The 18,495-nt window shown below is 47.1% G+C and overlaps 7 protein-coding genes across 7 annotated transcripts; 1 reads left to right on the top strand and 6 right to left on the bottom strand.

The window, feature by feature from the left end:
• Positions 1–221: 221 nt before the first annotated feature.
• LACBIDRAFT_313406 (uncharacterized protein) lies at positions 222–515 on the top strand (the record flags this gene model as incomplete). Its single annotated transcript, XM_001888871.1, has 1 exon — positions 222–515. The coding sequence occupies one exon, from the start codon at positions 222–224 to the stop codon at positions 513–515; it is 294 nt and encodes a 97-aa protein (XP_001888906.1).
• A 6,044-nt stretch (positions 516–6,559) lies between these two features.
• On the bottom strand, positions 6,560–7,184 carry LACBIDRAFT_313403 (uncharacterized protein; the record flags this gene model as incomplete). The annotated part of the gene is made up of 3 exons (XM_001888839.1): positions 6,560–6,896; positions 6,948–7,055; positions 7,129–7,184. The coding sequence occupies 3 exons, from the start codon at positions 7,182–7,184 to the stop codon at positions 6,560–6,562; spliced, it is 501 nt and encodes a 166-aa protein (XP_001888874.1).
• A 300-nt stretch (positions 7,185–7,484) lies between these two features.
• LACBIDRAFT_313402 (uncharacterized protein) lies at positions 7,485–8,660 on the bottom strand (the record flags this gene model as incomplete). The annotated part of the gene is made up of 6 exons (XM_001888838.1): positions 7,485–7,630; positions 7,681–7,893; positions 7,943–8,040; positions 8,098–8,287; positions 8,452–8,476; positions 8,523–8,660. The coding sequence occupies 6 exons, from the start codon at positions 8,658–8,660 to the stop codon at positions 7,485–7,487; spliced, it is 810 nt and encodes a 269-aa protein (XP_001888873.1).
• A 1,235-nt stretch (positions 8,661–9,895) lies between these two features.
• On the bottom strand, positions 9,896–10,446 carry LACBIDRAFT_313401 (uncharacterized protein; the record flags this gene model as incomplete). The annotated part of the gene is made up of 4 exons (XM_001888837.1): positions 9,896–10,055; positions 10,114–10,247; positions 10,316–10,348; positions 10,399–10,446. The coding sequence occupies 4 exons, from the start codon at positions 10,444–10,446 to the stop codon at positions 9,896–9,898; spliced, it is 375 nt and encodes a 124-aa protein (XP_001888872.1).
• A 1,307-nt stretch (positions 10,447–11,753) lies between these two features.
• LACBIDRAFT_313400 (uncharacterized protein) lies at positions 11,754–12,516 on the bottom strand (the record flags this gene model as incomplete). Its single annotated transcript, XM_001888836.1, has 3 exons — positions 11,754–11,972; positions 12,028–12,336; positions 12,394–12,516. The coding sequence occupies 3 exons, from the start codon at positions 12,514–12,516 to the stop codon at positions 11,754–11,756; spliced, it is 651 nt and encodes a 216-aa protein (XP_001888871.1).
• A 374-nt stretch (positions 12,517–12,890) lies between these two features.
• Positions 12,891–13,477, bottom strand: LACBIDRAFT_334148 (uncharacterized protein; the record flags this gene model as incomplete). The annotated part of the gene is made up of 3 exons (XM_001888835.1): positions 12,891–13,082; positions 13,144–13,416; positions 13,466–13,477. 3 exons carry the CDS (start codon positions 13,475–13,477, stop codon positions 12,891–12,893), a joined length of 477 nt encoding a protein of 158 aa, XP_001888870.1.
• Positions 13,478–15,415: 1,938 nt separating this feature from the next.
• LACBIDRAFT_334147 (uncharacterized protein) lies at positions 15,416–18,237 on the bottom strand (the record flags this gene model as incomplete). The annotated part of the gene is made up of 7 exons (XM_001888834.1): positions 15,416–15,938; positions 15,999–16,093; positions 16,244–16,577; positions 16,666–16,766; positions 17,288–17,831; positions 17,864–18,032; positions 18,138–18,237. 7 exons carry the CDS (start codon positions 18,235–18,237, stop codon positions 15,416–15,418), a joined length of 1,866 nt encoding a protein of 621 aa, XP_001888869.1.
• Between the last annotated feature and the right edge of the window lie 258 nt (positions 18,238–18,495).

Genomic DNA, 18,495 nt, shown 5'->3' with positions numbered 1-18,495 from the left:
CTCAGATGCCTTCAAAATCTACATCCGCAAAAACCCTGTTTTGATTCAAGCCTTACTATTTGGTCAAACAGCGCGTTCCGCATTGTCTTACATCAACGCTTTGGATTCCTGACACCACACAGACTTTTTCCTCCTACTTTACAGACTTTTATTTTACTCACAGACCTTTCTTTACTTAAACAGACTTTCTATGGATCCCAGAACCACCAATCCCCCACGACATGGACGTATCCCTTTCCTACACACTTATACACGCATGTACTTCTCCCGTTTTTCCCCTCGCTCCTCACATCTATCACTACGTGATCTCATCACCCCTTTTTTCCTTTTTTTCTTTATATAGGAATATAGCCATACCTCGAGTGGAAATACGTCGGAGTCTGGCGCGCGCCACGCCAGATTTCCTGACTTTGGCTAGTTTCTCGTCACGCAGTGACTCATACCACCTCTGCATCACGCAAAAGCCTAGGTGTCATTGGTCGAGTTTAAACAAGGTGTTTACTCAAGTCCAATGAAAACCGTCCAAGGCTAAGTTGCACGCGCACAACTTCAGTCGTGTGTCCGCTGACACACGACTCAGAGCCGCTGCTCGTCTCTCCCTTAACTCACGTGATCCATGCTTGGATGTGCACTAACAGGCCTTGATTTATTTTTAGATATACCCCTCACGGTTGAGGAGTGAGGTTGAGACGCCCCCTTTCCGCCAGGCTCTCGTCTTGACATCTCACTCCTCAACCAGGTATGATTCTCATTTTTTAATCTAGGCCCTCGTCTTGATATCTTACCTCGTTATCTAGTTCTAGCATACGCATTTCTCGTCACCCTCCCACCTGTTGGAGCAGCGAGTACGAGGGGTAGTGGTTTAAGTGAGAAGGTAATGAATTCGGGGACTCTCAGTCCCCCTTATATACTACAAACATATGTAACTAGAATATACTACAAACTACTATAACTATCTACAGTGTCCTATATGAGACTAGTACGTGCACGTATGCACGGGATCGGCATACCGGAGTTGCCGGTCCGCCTCGACTATTCAACACTCCCCCTCAACTCCGAATCTATGCCGATGCGAGACGTGAATCTCTCATGAGCTGGGCGTGGTAGCGCCTTAGTAAATACATCGGCCAGATTGTCTTCTGATGTGCAGTGTTCTATTATGATTGAGTTGTCGCCGAGACGTTCGCGTACGAAATGATGTTGAATATCAATATGCTTTGACTTTGAATGTGACCCTTGATTCTTTGAAAAGTCAATTGCAGATTGGTTGTCGATATTCAGTAGTGTAGGTTTATTTTGTAATAAACCAATTTCTGTTAATAAAGTGCGAAGCCATATCGCTTCTCGAGTTGCTAAACTTGCGGCCATATATTCTGCTTCCATTGTGGATACAGCAACAGTGCGCTGTTTGCGTGATGCCCACGATATGGGCGCATTCCCGAATAGGAAAATGTATCCTGAAATAGACTTGCGATCAAGATCATTATTTCCCCAATCAGCGTCGGAATACCCTTCTAAACCTGGAATAGAGTTTCCGCCGCCATACGTTATCCCGTAGTTGCGTGTTCCATTTAAGTATCTAAACACGTGCTTGATTGCACTCCAGTGTGCAGGGCTCAGATTGCTTGTGAATTGGCTTAAATGTTGAACAGCGTATGCAATGTCAGGCCGCGTGCCAATTGCTGCATACATTAATGATCCTATAGCCACTGCGTATTCTGGGATACCGTGATGTTCCCCTTTGGGAGTTTTAGTTAGTTTGACATTCGGATCGAGTGGCATTTTGACAGGCGTGGATCTGGACATTCCAAATCTGTCCAAAATCTTTCCCACATACTGATTTTGTGTTAAATGTATTGTGCCCTTCTTGAGATCCCTTTGAACTTCAAATCCCACTATTTGTTTGAGTTCTCCAAGATCCGAGATATCAAACTTTTGGCCAAATTCTCTTTTGAATTCTGCCATGGCTTCGTCATCTGAAGCTAAAATTAACATGTCATCAACATGAACTCCGATGATGATGAGGTTGTTCCTGATGTGCCTAATATAGACACATTGATCTGAGAATAGCCGCGTGAAGCCGAGTTGAATGAAAGTCCTGTTTAATTTTTCATTCCACACGCGTCCGGATTGTCGTAGTCCATAGAGTGTTCTCTGTAATAATAGTACTGAGTCCGTGCCGTCCTCGTATCCGGGGATTTGCTTCATGTATATTTGTTCTTTGAGTTCACCATTTAGGTAAGCTCCCACGACGTCAACAACGTGGGCGACTAATCCGTATGATGCGGCGATAGCTAATAATAGCCGCAAGGTATCGAGGCACATCACTGGCGCGAAAGTCTCAAAGAAATCGATTCCGGGGATTTGTGAAAATCCCTTTGCAACTAATCTTGCTTTGTGCCGTACAATTTTGCCTTCCGCGTCGCGCTTGAGGCGGAAAACCCATTTGCAATTGATGGCCACTCTATCTTTAGGGATTTTCTCCTTGATGTATGTCCCTAGATTCTCTAATTGATGGATTTCCGCGTCCATTGCCTTTTTCCATTCAGGCCAATCTTGACAGGATCTGGCTTCTTCAACATCTCTCGGATCGTCATTTGCATTCAGCGCTTTTTGTGCAAACATTGCATAATCACAAGTTTCCATGTTTTGCACAAAATTAGATTCTTCCTCTGTAAGGACTGGTACTTGGTGCTGCCATTCCTTAGGGCCTCTTGCTGCAGGATTATTTAGGAATCTGTAATGGAAAGGTGATTTCTCGGCAACGCGTGTAGACTTTTCCCGTGTTGGGAGTGGAATTTTTGATGGCTTCGGCGTTTCCTCGGTTGTACTATTTTTAGTACTGATCTTCTCATCAGGAAGTTTATCGTCTGTTGGAGGATTGATTTGCTCATCATTCTCCCCCTCAATCTCCATAGGACGATTAATCGGAATTTCTACGTCATCATAGTCACGTATTTCCGTGTCTTCCTTTGAGAAGATAACATTGCGTGAAGTTAGAATTTGGTTGCCATTCCAATAACGGTAACCTTTAGTACTGTCGTCAATGCCGACAAAAATGAATGGGTGTGATCTGGGGTCAAGTTTTTTATTTTTCTTGTCTTGTTGTAAAACCCAACATTTGCGGCTGAATTCTTGTAGATTTGCAATATTAGGTCTCTTGTTCCAGAATACTTCATCAGGAGTTTTATCGTCCCTTAAGGCACATGTGGGGGAACGATTTCGGAGATATGTAGCATATTTGACAGCTTCTGGCCAAAGATAGTAAGCCAGATGTGGATCTTGTGAATGTAACATGGTGCGCGCCTCCGACACTACAGTTCGGTTTCCGCGCTCTGCAATTCCATTCTGTGAAGATGAGTAAGCTGCTGTGACCTCGAGAAATATCCCATTATCCAATAGATATTCTCTGAATTCTTCTCCAATAAATTCTCCTCCCCCATCAACTCTAAGTTTCTTGAGTTTTCGGCCTGTTTGTGTTTCTACAAATGCCTTATACTGTTTAAACTTAGATAGCGCCTCTGATTTCTTCTTAAGGAAATAGCGCATCGATTGTCGTGATTTCCCATCAGTAAACGTGGCAAAATACTTTTCTCCCCCTATTCTGGTTGTTTGAGCAGGTCCCCAGAGGTCGGACACTGTTAAATCACCAATCTCCGCTATCTCTGCTTTGGATTCTTGCGGATATGGTGTAAGGTGTTGCTTTGCAAGTATACATGCTGGGCATTGTTCCATTGCTGGAACACTTTCATCAACTTCCATGCCGGTAACCATCCCTTTTGACTTCAATTGTTTAATTGAAGCCATATTCAAATGTCCCATAATTCTATGCCATTCATCCCATGTGTGTGCGCTTGTTTTTATTGAATAAGTGTGGTCTTGTTTGGTTGGGACTTTCACATCCATCAGGTACAGATTTGAGATCTTGGTACCTTTTGCCATGATCGTCTGATTTGGTGCCTTGAATCTCACATCCTTGTCCGTAAATAGAACTTGTATCTTGGCGCCCATAACGCGCCCGAGTGAAATGAGATTATGCGGTGCTTTTGGGACATATAGCACATCCTTTAGGGTAATCGTGCAAGCTTTTCCATCAACATTAGAGATTAGCTTCACAGTCCCTATTCCCGTGACTGGCTGATTGCCAAGTCCTTTAACAAAGTGATTTGATATTGGAGCATATTCACTAAAATAGCTCCTCTGTGTCGATATGTGAGAAGTGCATGCTGAGTCCGCTACCCATGCATCACTAGGCACTGAAATGAATGCCATGTCGGGTGAGCTATCAATTCCTGCAAAAGCGAAATCATCAATGACTTCATTTGCACGTGCTCCCCCAAATTTGGACTTCTTGTAATGCTTCTCGTTTGATTGATCGTTTGGTTTTGATCGGCAATCTGCCTGTATATGGCCACATTTGCCGCATCCAAAACATGTTATCTTTGAACTGTATTTTTTCTTGCCCCATTTGGCAGCTAGGGCGGTATCTTCGGTGCCCTGAATCTTGAGCCGTCTGTCGTGCTCAAGAATTCTGGCTATGAGTTGCGGCGCATTTGTAAGCGCAGATGAATCGATAGATGAAATGTAATTATTCCAGTTATCGGGTAACGATGTAAGTAGAATAATAGAGAATTCTGAGTCCTCTATTTTCTGTCCGAGATTTTGCAATTCTTCCTGATAGACTCTCAGGGTCCTGAAGTGGTCTTCAATGCTAGTGCCATCCTCGCACTTAGCCTGAAATAGCTTTCGGCGGGCAAGGACTATTCCTAACGGCCCTTGAGCTTCCAATAGACCCTTTAGCGTATCCCAAGCTTCTTTCGACGTTTTTGCGCTAGATACATAAACCAATAGTTTATCAGCTACCCGCAATCTTATTGTCGATAAAGCTGTCCGGTCCTTCTTATCCCATGCTGGTTTCTGGTTGGCGTCTGATGGCGCCGTTCCGGGATCCACATAGTCCCATAGACCCTGATCTGTCAAGATGTCCATCATCTTGATTTTCCATACCGCGTAATTGTCTGCGCCTTTAAGCGGTTCAATCCGGTAAACATTCGATGATCCATTATTGGTCTCCATTTGCTGCTATGTAATTGATAGGGTAATGTGTGATAGGGTATCGTGTATGATAAAGTCTGTGATGTGGTGATATAGCGGTATGATAAAGTTTTGTATAGTGTGTGTAGTATGTTTAGGGCTCGGGGCCCATAACCTGTTGGAGCAGCGAGTACGAGGGGTAGTGGTTTAAGTGAGAAGGTAATGAATTCGGGGACTCTCAGTCCCCCTTATATACTACAAACATATGTAACTAGAATATACTACAAACTACTATAACTATCTACAGTGTCCTATATGAGACTAGTACGTGCGCGTATGCACGGGATCGGCATACCGGAGTTGCCGGTCCGCCTCGACTATTCAACACCACCCACTTCCTTTTTTACTACAAATCCTCGTAGTACTACTCATGTATGTAAGCCATACCTCGAGTGGAAATACGTCGGAGTCTGGCGCGCGCCGTGACAGATTTCCTGACTTTGGCTATTTTCTCGTCACGCAGTGACTCATACTGCCTCTGCATCACGCAAAAGCCTAGGTGTCATTGGAGCCAATTTTGGGCTAAAAAATGGAAAAATAAAGAACTTTCAACGGTTAGCACTGGTTAGAATGCCGATTCAATGCCGTCCCAATTTCGGCTGGTTGTGACAAAAGAAATAAATCTCCGACAGATCACACAAAACTAACACAAAACGATCACCTACATAACGAATTCCAGCCTACAAAACCATCAACAATCTCCCACAAACCATTCCGAACCTTTCAGTGTCCTTTACAACTGCGAACCAGAGAGGAGAATAGGAAAATCTATGCGTTTGAAACCTGGGACATACATGGCGAGGTCAACAACTTGAGATACTCACAATGCGTCCAGTGCCCAGTGGTCCCCACGTTACGAGTCCGTGTTTCACGTCCAGCTTCTTGGTGTGCAGTTCAGAAGTTTGTTTACTTCGGTATCCCCACGAGGTGAGTACTTGGAACTTGGTCGAACTTTTTACCACCTTTCTGATTTATAGCCACAAGAACATTCAAAAATTCATGAACGTCCCTCATGATCGGATTCACCCCCAAGCCTTTCCTGGGGCCTTTCTCACACCGTCGATGAGCATATCGATTACTCATCTGCAGTTGATACACGTCTTTCGAGAACGACGATGTTCTATCAATCACTCGGTCGTAGTACGAATCAATGGACTGTATCATGGAACTCTCTAGGGACCCCTGTCATCTTTCGCGTTTAGAAGGAAACGTTTGGAGCCAGAAATTGCGTTTCCATAGGAAGGCGTTGCACAGGTTGAAGTAGCTTTCTCTGCAAGTAAATCGTGTTACTGCCTTTCGCGCATGTCCTCCATTTAATCATCGCACCAGCTCTTGCTCCTATACCAATGCCCAGGAGGGCATACTTGTAATCTTTCGTCAACCCATCAGCTTCGCGGTTCGTTTTTGTTCGGATTATAATACTTGCATCCGGACAACAAAGTACACAGGGAACCGAATGATAAAGTCACGCTTCGCATACGCCCCAATCCTCGTCGTCATTGTTCTCGAACCTCTTAGCTTGTAACTCCTCCATGTTCTCGGGTTTCATCTGATACTCCTTGACCAATTGGATGATCTTAGCCAGAGCTGCATCCCGGTCAAAGCGGCCTGCCAGCTTCACATGTTCCTTGATCTCCTTATGAACTGTGCCCTTCTCCTCTGAAATATTGTACGTATTGAGGACGAGCTTGATCAGGCGGCGGGAAAGGCGCAAACGGGCGTTCACCACGAGGCCGAAAATTACTTGCATAATAATTGTGAAGTCAACGATGTACGCCATTAAACGTTGTAACATTAGTGCCCTGAGTTTTTCCCGTTTAGCGTTTTAACATGGCATAGGGAGGAAGACATACGATTGCTCGCACACGTCGTAAACCCATTTCACAAGGACGACAGTCGCAACGATGGGAACCACGATGGGAGCGGCGTGTGGAAGTGAATCCAAAATGGGCATCAAGGCACTATGCAGTGACTTAGCATAAACACTGACGGCTTGTAAGAAATAAGGCGGCAAGGTCGACACAACTGACTTACAAGGTTGTGTTGGGATTTCGGAGCTCGTCACGTCGATTCCCAACAAGTGCGGTCATTAGCGTTTTCAGTTCCTTGCTTTCCAGGTACTGACAGCACAATTGCCGTAAGTGCGGGGAGAGGGCTCGAAATTCAAGTATTTACCCCGCAAGGATCCTGAATATTACACACTCGAACGATATCGGTGTGTAGAACCTGTAGACACGCTTCTATAGTCTTTCCCGGAAAATTCACGCTAGCCGCGAGACCCATCCAATAACCTGACGAAGAAAGGGTAGATTGGTTGAAATTTCGCTGAGGGGCACACCGAAAAACTCATACGTTTCTTCCCAACTCTTGACATAGGCGTCAGCATGACATTAATCTTCACAGCCGGATTCACGCGTTGGGCGATGGCGGAGACCAGCGCAACATCTATCAACCGCCAGAGAGTTTTTAACACAGTCAGCAGTGAGACGGACAAGCTCGTTCAACATCTTTCTGGTATCCTTGTATTCTTTATTGGCTGTGTTGGCAAGTATAAGCACAAGCCCAAGAAATCTCTTTGTAACTTACTTGAGACGGCGATGTGCGGAATGTCTTTATTAACGGACTTTTCGAAGGGACCAAGACACAATTCTTGAAACTTCGCCCTTGTCTCCTCAGGAAGACGTGCATTTCGGCTTTCCCGATCCAGATGTTTGTTGCGTTTGTGGAACTCTAGATTGTTACCAAATTCAATCTGCTCTACCAACTTATCATATTTGGTAAAAACGGTGATCACAGGAACTAAATTAAACAGTGAGCCATCGTCTATCAGAGAGCACCGAGAACCTACCAGGGCCAAGTTCTCCTTTGGACTTCATACGGAATAACTCCTCCACCCCAGCCTCAAACAAACGATCACCTTCAGACAGGGACACTTGAAAACAAAGCCTGCGCAACACCTTCATCATCTTGTTCACTCAAGTAACCGAGGAGCGGTAAACATACCAGACAGCGTGTACCTGATCCCTCACATTGGGCATGTCCTTCCGAGCTTTCAAGAAATCGATGACTTTCTTGAAGTTGTCACCCTCCCCATGCTCGAAGCCCTGACTATCGTGCAGAACAAACCTTCCGTTTTCCTTTGCTATGATCGCAGTACCGATATCTGATATACCAGCATTGCGTGAGACACGCTCTGGAGAAGTATAGGCTTCAGGAACGGATTTTAACAGGGCGGGAAAGTTGCCTCACAGCTTCCGTGACGCCGAAGCATTCATTGATAAGGGAAGATTTCCCTACACCACTCTACAAAAATAAACTGTAAGCTAGTACCTGATGGTAGAGGCATGAAAGAACTACGTTGCCGATGACCAGGACTCGGAACCTAGCAGCAAGGTAAGCCACAGTAGTCAGGGATTAAGCAGACTGACCGTTCGACCAACTTGAATAACACATCCGTTGTTGGTTGCAGGTCGCCACCCGTCGAGGATTCTGCATCGGTTGAAGCATTCTAAGATTGATCGCACCAGCATTAGGCAGACGCTTTTGGGTTCGAGGAAGAAGTGCATACACCCCTGCGTTTTGGCTAAACTTCACTCCAAGGACGACATCGAACTTGTCAAATGATTTTGACCATTCTAGAGTAGGAAGTCCAGCATCAGTAAGGCAGGAACCATTGCAAAAGGGGGGCACTTGCCTTGTTTTCCTGAGGAGTGGGGGTCCACCTTGCTTAGCAGCTCATCAAGAGGTATCTTGTTCTTCGACGCAACATGAAACCATCCGCGGAATCGGACTTGCAGATAGAGGGGCTCTGAAGGCGAAAGTTGACTGCTTTGACTAGGTTTGTCGTCCAATGCTACACATGATCATCGGCTCACCAGGGGGATGGCAACACTACCTTGTGGGTCTTTGCGTCCCGGGGACAGGGTGATTCCCACTTATGTGTTTCAATAGAAAGCTGGACCGATTTGAGGATGTCCTGGGATGAAACGCGGATCTCTAGTCAATGGGTGTCAGATGTTTGACTTCGGGCAAAAATCTGAGAGGTTACCTGTGATCTCAATGCCGGGGCTTCCCGTTGAGCTACCCCTCGCGGTAGACATGGTGGTTTTGGTGAAAGGGAGGTGCTTAGTGCTCGGAACACGCTTTAAACGGCAGGCATGGGTGAAGACTGAGTGAAATAGAAATTTTAGCCTCGTTTCAAGTGATGGTGTGTGATAAGGCGCTTGGTGTGACTGTCAGAAAATGTGACGGTATCACCTGTGAGGGCTTGAACAGTAGCTGATTGCTATTGAATCCGTTGAATACAAAGCGAGGAATACACGACATTGAACCCGTAGGTGCCTCTGCCTTAGATTCACAGTACAGAACAGAGTAGTGTCATCGGTAGTTCATGACCGTCTTCAAGAGGGGTTGAGGTGGGGATCGCCTCGAGAAGCTTCCGCGGAAAATAACAAAGGGTGATTTGAGTATCCCAGATAAGTACAGGGCATGACTTATGACTTCCGCCCCGGCGGAGGACAGTGCTTAGGAACGGCACCGCCTGATGGTTGGAAGTTCTACAAAGTTGCCAATTTTGTCCACGATGGTGCCAGCGCACGCCAAGGTCTTTCGGTTGCGAACGTACTGTTGACCAGGGTACATTGCGGCTAGTTGATAATCTGAATACAACTTACGTTAGAGGCGAGAGAAAATGGGAATATCAGAAAGCGTACTTACGGAGAGGAAGGGGTCACGGTTGAAAGAAGTATTGTCAAGCTCTTACAGTCGAGCGGAACTGTGCTCCTCCTCCGGTCTCCACAACCTACGGCGTGCATTGACTTTGTGAGGGATGACGTATGACGTGATCGCATGTTACAAATTGTGCGGCGCCAGCCCCTATATATGAAATCGAAGACCCCGGTTGCGAACGTGCTTCTGGTTGGAATAAGAAGGTGAAATTGCGACTTGAATGGAAACAAACGCTATGTAGGCATAACGAATAGTCAGTAGATAGAATTTTGACGTGTCGCCCCGGCTTGCCTGGAGGACAATGATCCCAAGTTGTCATGAAGATGCGCGTCGACGTGGTTCATGCCCGCGAATGGCGTTGCAGTGCTAGAAGTCGAGGTTCCAGGTGCCAGCACTCGTTCTGACCAAAATGAGCAGAAGCTTTCCTTGACATGTTGATCAGAAGTTTAGCCTAATGCGGGTGTTACCATCAGCTCAAGAAAAAAGAGCGTACGTGGTGAGTGAAAATCGAGATAGGAGCCAGAACCTAGTGTCATTGGTAAGTACCTACGCAACAAAGCCAATAACAAGGCTTACTTTCAGAGTCAACCTGTTGAACCTATTGTCAGGTCGCGCCCTTCCCATTCCATCCCCTCCGAGGCATCAAGATCCAACCACTAGGCATCTTTCTGGAACGTGACACGACGACCTTCCAAGGGGCAGTACGGAGAATGTGCTTCGTGACAAGATCAGCCGCGTTGGCATTGGCATTTCTCAAAAGACAAGCATTGATTGTAGATGACGAGGCTCATGGAAAGTTCGTCGACCATTCCCTGAGGGATTCTGCGAGACGTAGGTCCGAGCGCGGACGTTCCGCGAAACGGGTGATTCCCTGTGCCAACACCACACGATGGAGATTCGCATCCGCTGAAGTAAAGCGTCGAAAGTCATGACATTCGTGAGAGGCGCCCCGCACTCTTCCACAGAATGGCAATAACCTTGGTTCGCGTACAACTGGCCAATATGAATCAACAAGTCTTCAAACTAAACTCTGGATAAGTATCTTCGCCAGCAGAATGAGCATGGCGCGACTCACAATCTCGGTAAGAACTATCCCCAAGGTTTCGTAAATCCTCTAGCCTCCCCTTCGGCTCCTCTTGAACGAGGTATTAGTGAAACCCCAGCTTGCGTACGTTCTTTGGCTGTACTGGCATCCAGTTGATACTTAGTGCCTAAGTTGCGAATGTCCGTCATAAAAATCAATCTAATGAGTTGGATGAAGAGAACCCGAAGAAGACCCACCTCATAAAGCCTCACGGAAATAGGTAGTTGACCGTAGAGAATCATTGTGGAAGATCAATAAGTTGGTCACGGCTTGGTCACGGCGTCGCTTCATCGCACCTCTCACTAGGAAATTATTTAAAAGATACAGGCTATAACTTCGTGGGCCGGTTCGAATGTGAGTTGCACAGCGTATTTTTGACGACTCATTCACGCACAAAAACAATAGCTAGATTGTCAAAGATGATGCTGAGTACAAGAGCCTCCTCTTGGCAGTAATTCAAGCCATGCAAAAGCCATGATCGATCTTATCTTTGTTTTTTGAGTGGATCCCCTTCATGTAGTAGTATGTGCTGATCTTAGAGGCCATTCCAGAGGGCTGCTTAGGCCTGCTATCTTATCATGTCTTAACCCTCCAATTTCCCTCGTTGACACGGCGTCCGTCTGAAGGCGTCGCGGACTTACAGGACTCTCAAAACTCACACTTTTTACCAAGCCCTCTACGACGACCTGGTTACTGATACTATCGATTACTTCAAAGGTGAACAGCTGTATGGTACAACCTTATAACCTCAATCAAATTTCCTCACTATTTCAAACAGCATCTGTTCACAAGAACTTGTTGATTAATTACTAAGGTGAGCGTCTCCCCACCAGCATACTCCTCAAATCTAGAATCGACGCCAGCCTCTCTTCAGAGAGGGGTTGTGAATGTGTCGGAGGAGGTGTTTCAACAAGTTGCCAGCATGTACATTTTTCCTTGGGAAATATCGAGCATGCTCTATCGTGTATTCGCTCAAGTCACCTTCAGACTTGAATCTTGTGACACGTTTGCCGGACGTGAAGGAATCGGTCAGGTCGACCAAATTGACGTGGGTACGTTCAACAATCTGAAGGATTCCGTTCATTAAACCACCAATAAATTCAAATGAGAATTTCGCGCACTCTACGGCATCTTGCCAGTTCGTCAGGAATGGGATCCACGTCCAACAAAGCGCAGAGACCTTGCCAAGCGGTGAGATCATCTGCGTTTGTCCCAAAATTAGCGTTAAATTGTTTGACCAATGCATCCTTGAATGTGTCATGTGCGTCTTCGCGGTCGGGGCCGTCCCTCGCCCAGTGGAAGTGATCGCACAGGCGATAAAATTCGGAGCTCGCCGATGAGCTACTGTTGTAGACGAACGGATGGTAGCTGTTGAAAAATTCCTGTAAGGGTCCGCTCCCCCCTCTGCTTGACTTCGGTTTACGAGATCGCTATTGAAAAATATTTCCATCAATTAATGCGTAGGGTTATTCTGAAAAGCTCGCTACCTTGGGTGATTTCCCACTGGCAATGGATGCGATCCTGGTTTCATGCGAGAATCTACACGCTAAGCCTCGGGGGCATAGTTGACCCTGTGAATAATAAAGGCATGTGCCACGCTTGGAAGGCATTATCGACGGGGTGCGAGAGACGAATGTGATTCAATCTCTATGGGTCCGGGGTACGATCTTATATATCCTTCAGCTGACGTTTTGTGTGTGTAAGTAAATCTGCGCTTGTGACTCATGCATCTTCCAATGGAAGCCTCCGACTCGTGAAAGTGAACATGTGTATGCTCTCTTTGGAACTATAAGCGCCCGCGGAGGCCACGCGCAGGATCAAAGGCGTTCTAGAACTTGAAGTTTGAAGCGTTATCATAGATATCAGTCATAATTAGAAGCAAATTACTAGAAGTCTAGGTTTCTTCTCAACGTAGTATTTTGTGAGCAATGTGCCATGACATCCCTGGCTGGGCGACTCGATGCACCAGTGGTCATGCACATGTTTAAGTCGTGACAATCCCCCGTAATAAATACTTCAAAAGATTTCCCGCATTTTCATCTTCTTTAGGAAAGAACTTCTTGGTCGAGATCGTGTACTGACGCAACGAGTTGACCGTTGTGAACGTTTTGACTGGGCGCCCCGTCGAAAGCGTGGCGACTAAATCGATAAGGTTTACGTGAGTTCGCCTAAGCGCCTGTCCAATATAATTTACCATCAGAAAGCGCCAGCGCCAATTAGCACAATAGAGAGCAAACCTTGCGGCAGCCAGTTATACTATCTGGAAGAGGGTTGATGCGGACACGAGCACACAATCCCTGCCAGACGTTCAGATCCTTCGTATCAGTACCAAAACCTGCATTGAATTCGAGAACGAGGGCGGTGCAGAACGCCTTGTATGCAGCTTCTTTCGCGGGGGTATTTTTCTTCCACTTGTATAACTTGGCCAGCCGTCCAAACTCTCTCGTTGGAGGAGCAGTATTGTTGTAGTCGAAACCATCATATCTTGCGAAGAATGCTTGAAGTGGCGTCTACTTGTGCATGGGACCAGAAGCGTATCCTGAAAACGATAAGGCTTACTGGGGCAGCCATTTGTTTTGATAAACCCGTGGTCTAGCTGATCGATGACGAAGGGAGAATTTGAGGCCTTTCACTCCTTGTTTACTCTCCGTCTGTTTTATATGATGATGTTTTCTTATCGCGTTGTGACGCTGAAAGTTTGTTCTTTTTACAGCACGCTTTCTATCCGCATGTTCAGCACGCTTTCGATCGAAGCCCTATATCTCATGTTATTCATATCTTGCGTTCATTCCGACGGAAGAGAAGTCAGGCATCGAGATGTGTGTCAATTTGAGGGAGTCAACATCCCGGTTCCAGGAACACGACTGCCCCATGATGATCTGGGTCTATTCGAGCAGGAATCTATCGGATCGTTTCGTACGTGTGGATAGCGCAGAGTGGAGATTGCCGAGTGGTCGTGACCCTTATGACGATGGTGCAGGGACAGGAGGCACAACAGCTGTTAGTTCTAAGTGCCCGTGATTAGTCGTCAAGCTGGGGCCAACAGCCAGAGCCTTAAGAGAGCAACAAGATCAGAAGAAAAGAACAGGAAGAATCCGGATTTAAATAGCTTGGGCACATTCGTAGTGAAAGTCACATCATGGCCGAGGTTTATCCTGACGCTGGTGCGATGATAGGTTGTTGCGGAGATACTCAGTGTCACGGTCGCGCTGAAACGAGTCGAGGATTTCGTAAATGATTGCAACGTTGCTGTGGTTGAATTAACTTCGCCAATGCTAGTCAACTCACCAAGAGTCGCGCCCGGGCCAGTAGATGCAAATGAGACCTCCATTAGGTCACGGTGTTATTGAGCGCTATGAATTTTTCTGCGAAGGTGGAATCCGGAGCAGCGTAAACCCAGTAAACGTGAGTATCGGGAAATTTGAAGAGGCGGTCAAGCCAACCACGCTGGATGGGGAAGACTTCGCGTTCGCGGCTATAACAAGAAACCCAAGCATTGTTGCCCAGGGTAACAGGCGGTAAACGAAGAACTCGAGAAGTCCGGGCCTGAGTAAACAGTACCGTGGTTTCACAGCGAGTCAAGGTTCAATGCGTGAGGCCTAACTTTAAGGCGCCAACAGTAGAGGGCATGAGAGCGGCCCTCAGCCACGGGATAAATGCCCCCTCCGACCATTTGTCCATCCGGTCCGTAATACTAATCGAAGCGGAGTTGAGCGAAGAAGAAAAGCTTGGAGAGTTGTGGATGAGATCCCCACTGCCGGGTTACGGTGTTACTGAGTTCTTCAAACGTAGCGGCCCGTGCATAAACCCAGTAAATGAACCAGTACTTAATTGTATTTTTCAGCGCGGGGCAAAAAGGGCCCGGGGTGAACAGGGGGAGCTTTTTGCGGTCTTAAAGAAAGACCCTAGCATTCCAGGGTAAACGAAGAACCTGGACGGTGAAGCTTTGAAGACGAGCACGAGTAAACAGCACCGTGGTTTCACAGAAATTCAAGGTTCGACTCTCGAGGCCAATTCGAGGCCTGACTCGGAGGCGCCACCAATAGAGGAGATGAGAGTGACCCTCAGCCACGCTGGAAGTGACTTCTCCGACGATTTGGCCACTGTTGGGTGGATCCGCACTCGAAGCCAGGTTTGGCGGAGAGGCTCAGTGAGGGAAAAGTTCAAAAATTTGCAGATGGCGATTACACCACGTGGTGCGACAGCTCGCGCCAAATTCGTCTTGGCGCTCTTTTAAGTTTTGGGTCGTGTTGAAAAATATTGAGGAAGTGAAGGGATTATATTCCGGTGTAGGAGTACGTATACACATTAGAAGGGAGTGAATTAGATGTACATTGTTCGTTTCTAGTCTAGGATGGTTTAGGATAAGTATTTACAACAGCCTCGAGCTGCCCAGCTGAAGTTCGTGATCGTGATCGTAACAGAAGCGCCAGCGCCGAACGAACAAAATATATGCGCCAGAAAAAGCCGCACCAGGAGCGCCAAAAGATCCAGTCAAAAGTCGGACAATCACAAAGCCATAGAAATGCCAACGACCGCCGGCCAAAGTACAATCGCAGTCCTAAACCCAAGCGACTCCAGATCACTTCGTACCGCAGCGCTGTAGGGCAACCTCGAAGTCCCAGAACCTGATCCAGATCCCGAAACCGTGTTCGGCGTTGGTGTGGGTGTGGGTGCGGGAGATCCAACCTCGCCTTTACCCAGAGGAGGAGCGATGATAGTCGATACGGCTGGTGGTGGTCCGCTCGTGCTTGAGTTTGTGTCGGTGGAATTTGAGTTTGGTTGGGGGTTGGGGCCCGGAGAGTTGGGATCTGTGATAGTTGGGTCGGTTGGGTCTTGAGGGTCGTTAGTGTTTGAGTCGGGTGTAGTAGTAGTATTAGGATCTTGAGTGCCCCCATCGCCGTTGTCGGCGGAAGGATCGTCTTCCTCTTCCGCGGATAATGGATATACGGGTTCTCCGGTACCGCCTAGTATGGAGAAGTCTGCGGTGTAGATTATAGTCGGGGGAGAGGTAGTTATGAAGCGGAGATTGCTGAGAGAGAGAAGGTGAGTGAAAGAATGTAGAGTGAGTGGGGGAAGGGAGGGAACGTACAAAGACAAGACGTTCGATGGGACATCGGCGGGGATGAAGCATGTTGTGCTGCCTGCGGTGGCGGGTACGTTCTTCGCCAGCGTCGAGACATACGTCTGTGGGTGATAACAGTCGTAAGGATATATTCCGATACATTTCTCTAACAAGAAACATCCTGCAGGGCCGCTGATGACGACCCTCACAGGCCCAACACGCCTAGCCAACACCACGCCCAGCGTCAATGCACGAAAACTAAACGGACTCACATCGTGATTGGTATACAAATCAATCTGCACCGTGCCCATCTTTTTTAACAGCGGCTTCCCGCCGCCCTCGATCCACATGATCCCGGCCGCCTTTCCAGCAAGATACACGGTGTTCTTGATAGGGTGAGTTGGGTATAAAGACGCTTGGACGTAGGAAGCTAGGACCAGAAAGAGAGCGATGTTGTAGAAGAGCACCGATTTCATGTTCATCGTGATTCTTGAGAGTTTTGTTCTTGTGGTGATGATATTGAGAGAACGCCTAGCCAAGTGTATACCAATAGTTCGTTGAAGAGCTTCCAGAGCCAGATACTGTCCAAGGTGGAGGCCCGTGTAGCTGTAAATCGTCGTTGAGAAGGAACGTGTGCGTGACTGGCAACTGCAGCTGCTTGCAAATTGCAATTTATAAGCAATTGCAAACATACTTAGAACTTTTCTTCGAGCTCGCATTCCTCAGAGCCTCTGCGCCAAACCCTGCTTCGAGTGCCAATCCACCCAATGGCCAAATCGTTGGAGAAGCCACTTCCTGGGGGTCACTATTATTGGCGCCTCAGGCCTCGAACCTTGACACGACGGTGCTGTTTACTCAGACTTGGAATACTTCTCTCTTCACTCTCCAGGTCCTTCGTTTACCGCCTGTCACCTTGGAATGCTAGAACTTTTGTCAAGGCCGCGAGGCTCTCCCCATTCATCATAGTTGGCTTGACCGCTTAATCCATTTTCCCCCGCTCTGAAGGACACATATCGGACCGAATGGACAAATCGTCGGAAAGGACATCTTCAGCGTGGCAGAGGGCGATTCTCTATGCTGTTAGATCTGGTAAATAAATAATTCCGCGCGAAAGTGGGCCGCGCGCAGATTTTCCCACCGCGCGAAAATTTGTAGTCATCATTTGTCGCTACGTATACCAACTGCTACAACGCTCCCACTGAGAGGAGCCTCTCTAGCTCCTGGACTCCATCATCTATCAACTCTGATGGTCTCGTGAGTGCATGTGCATGGGAAGCTACAAAACTAATGAAGGTATGACGGCAGGCTGGAGTCACCCCAGGAAGCTGCAGCTTCTGCACGGCTTCGACAACATCATCAGGAAAATCCCATGCGAATATGGGCACCGGCTGCAGGATACCTCTCCCGATCTTGCTCCACCACTCCTTCTTCCATACCCTCAGACATACAGTGCTGTGGGTCAATTTGTTACATTCTTCGTTGGTGGGAAGTGAATCGACGCCAGGAGCATGGTATGCAATTATGCGTCGTTCTTCATTTATGGCTTCCTTAACTTTTGCTAGGACACTGAAGGCTGGAAGGCCGATCTTCTGGATATCGATGGAGGGGAGGTCTGAGATTTTGAGGGTAATGCGGCAGAGTGAGATGAATGCTGGCCGAATGAATGATGGGATCTCATAGAGGCGAGCCAGATTCAAGCGGTCGACGGCTTTGAGGTGAGGGTCGCGATATTCACTCAATTTAAAGATAACACTGTTTTTGACATCTTCACGCAGGTCGAACTTGTGGGCGAACTTCAAGACATCAATATGGACTTGAACGGGAACAGGTGGAGGTGTCCAACTGTGAAGGAGAGTTAGCCTGCTGAGAGATAAAATGAAACTGGTGCGCACGTAAAATAGAGACAATTTTCCACAAAGTGATCAAACTCCTCCACAGTTGTTTCAGGAAAGACGATTGGGTGCTCATCGACCTCTCCTTCTACCCTAAAGCTAACCTGACCCACTGTCTCCTCTGGTTGGGACTTGAGGGGTATGGGAAGGGAGAACATATCCCGGAACACTGGAGAGAGATCACACAAGAGACCTCGCTCTAATTTGTATAGTGTGTTTTCAACCTTGTATCTCGCTTAGACGCTGCTTTCTTTTGTATAGTCAAAGAACATACCAGAATAATCACATTCCCATGTTCTTTGTAGTGCTTTGAGTGGTGCTGAGGTCGTGGACAATCCATGGTAGTTGGAAAGCAAATTTTTGTGTAACACCATTGTGACTAACACGATCGTCGATCAAGCAAGTTTGTATAGTACATGACAACACTCTTCCCTGTATGGAGCTCCCCCCCTTGCCTCCAACAATTCCTCCTTTCCCTACTCGTGGTGCCAACCAAGCGGCATGGTCTGCAAATGCAGACATGGCCAGAAATATTCTTAAAAATGTCTATGACCATGCCCTTGCAGTTTTGCGACAAGAAGCTGACCCGATACGTCTCAAGTTCCATCAAGAGAAGATTATGAATGACGCCC

This window comes from Laccaria bicolor, genomic scaffold, assembly GCF_000143565.1.
Source record: "Laccaria bicolor S238N-H82 LACBIscaffold_59 genomic scaffold, whole genome shotgun sequence".
NCBI lineage: Eukaryota > Fungi > Basidiomycota > Agaricomycetes > Agaricales > Hydnangiaceae > Laccaria > Laccaria bicolor.
This window is presented reverse-complemented; position numbering and strand designations above follow the sequence as displayed.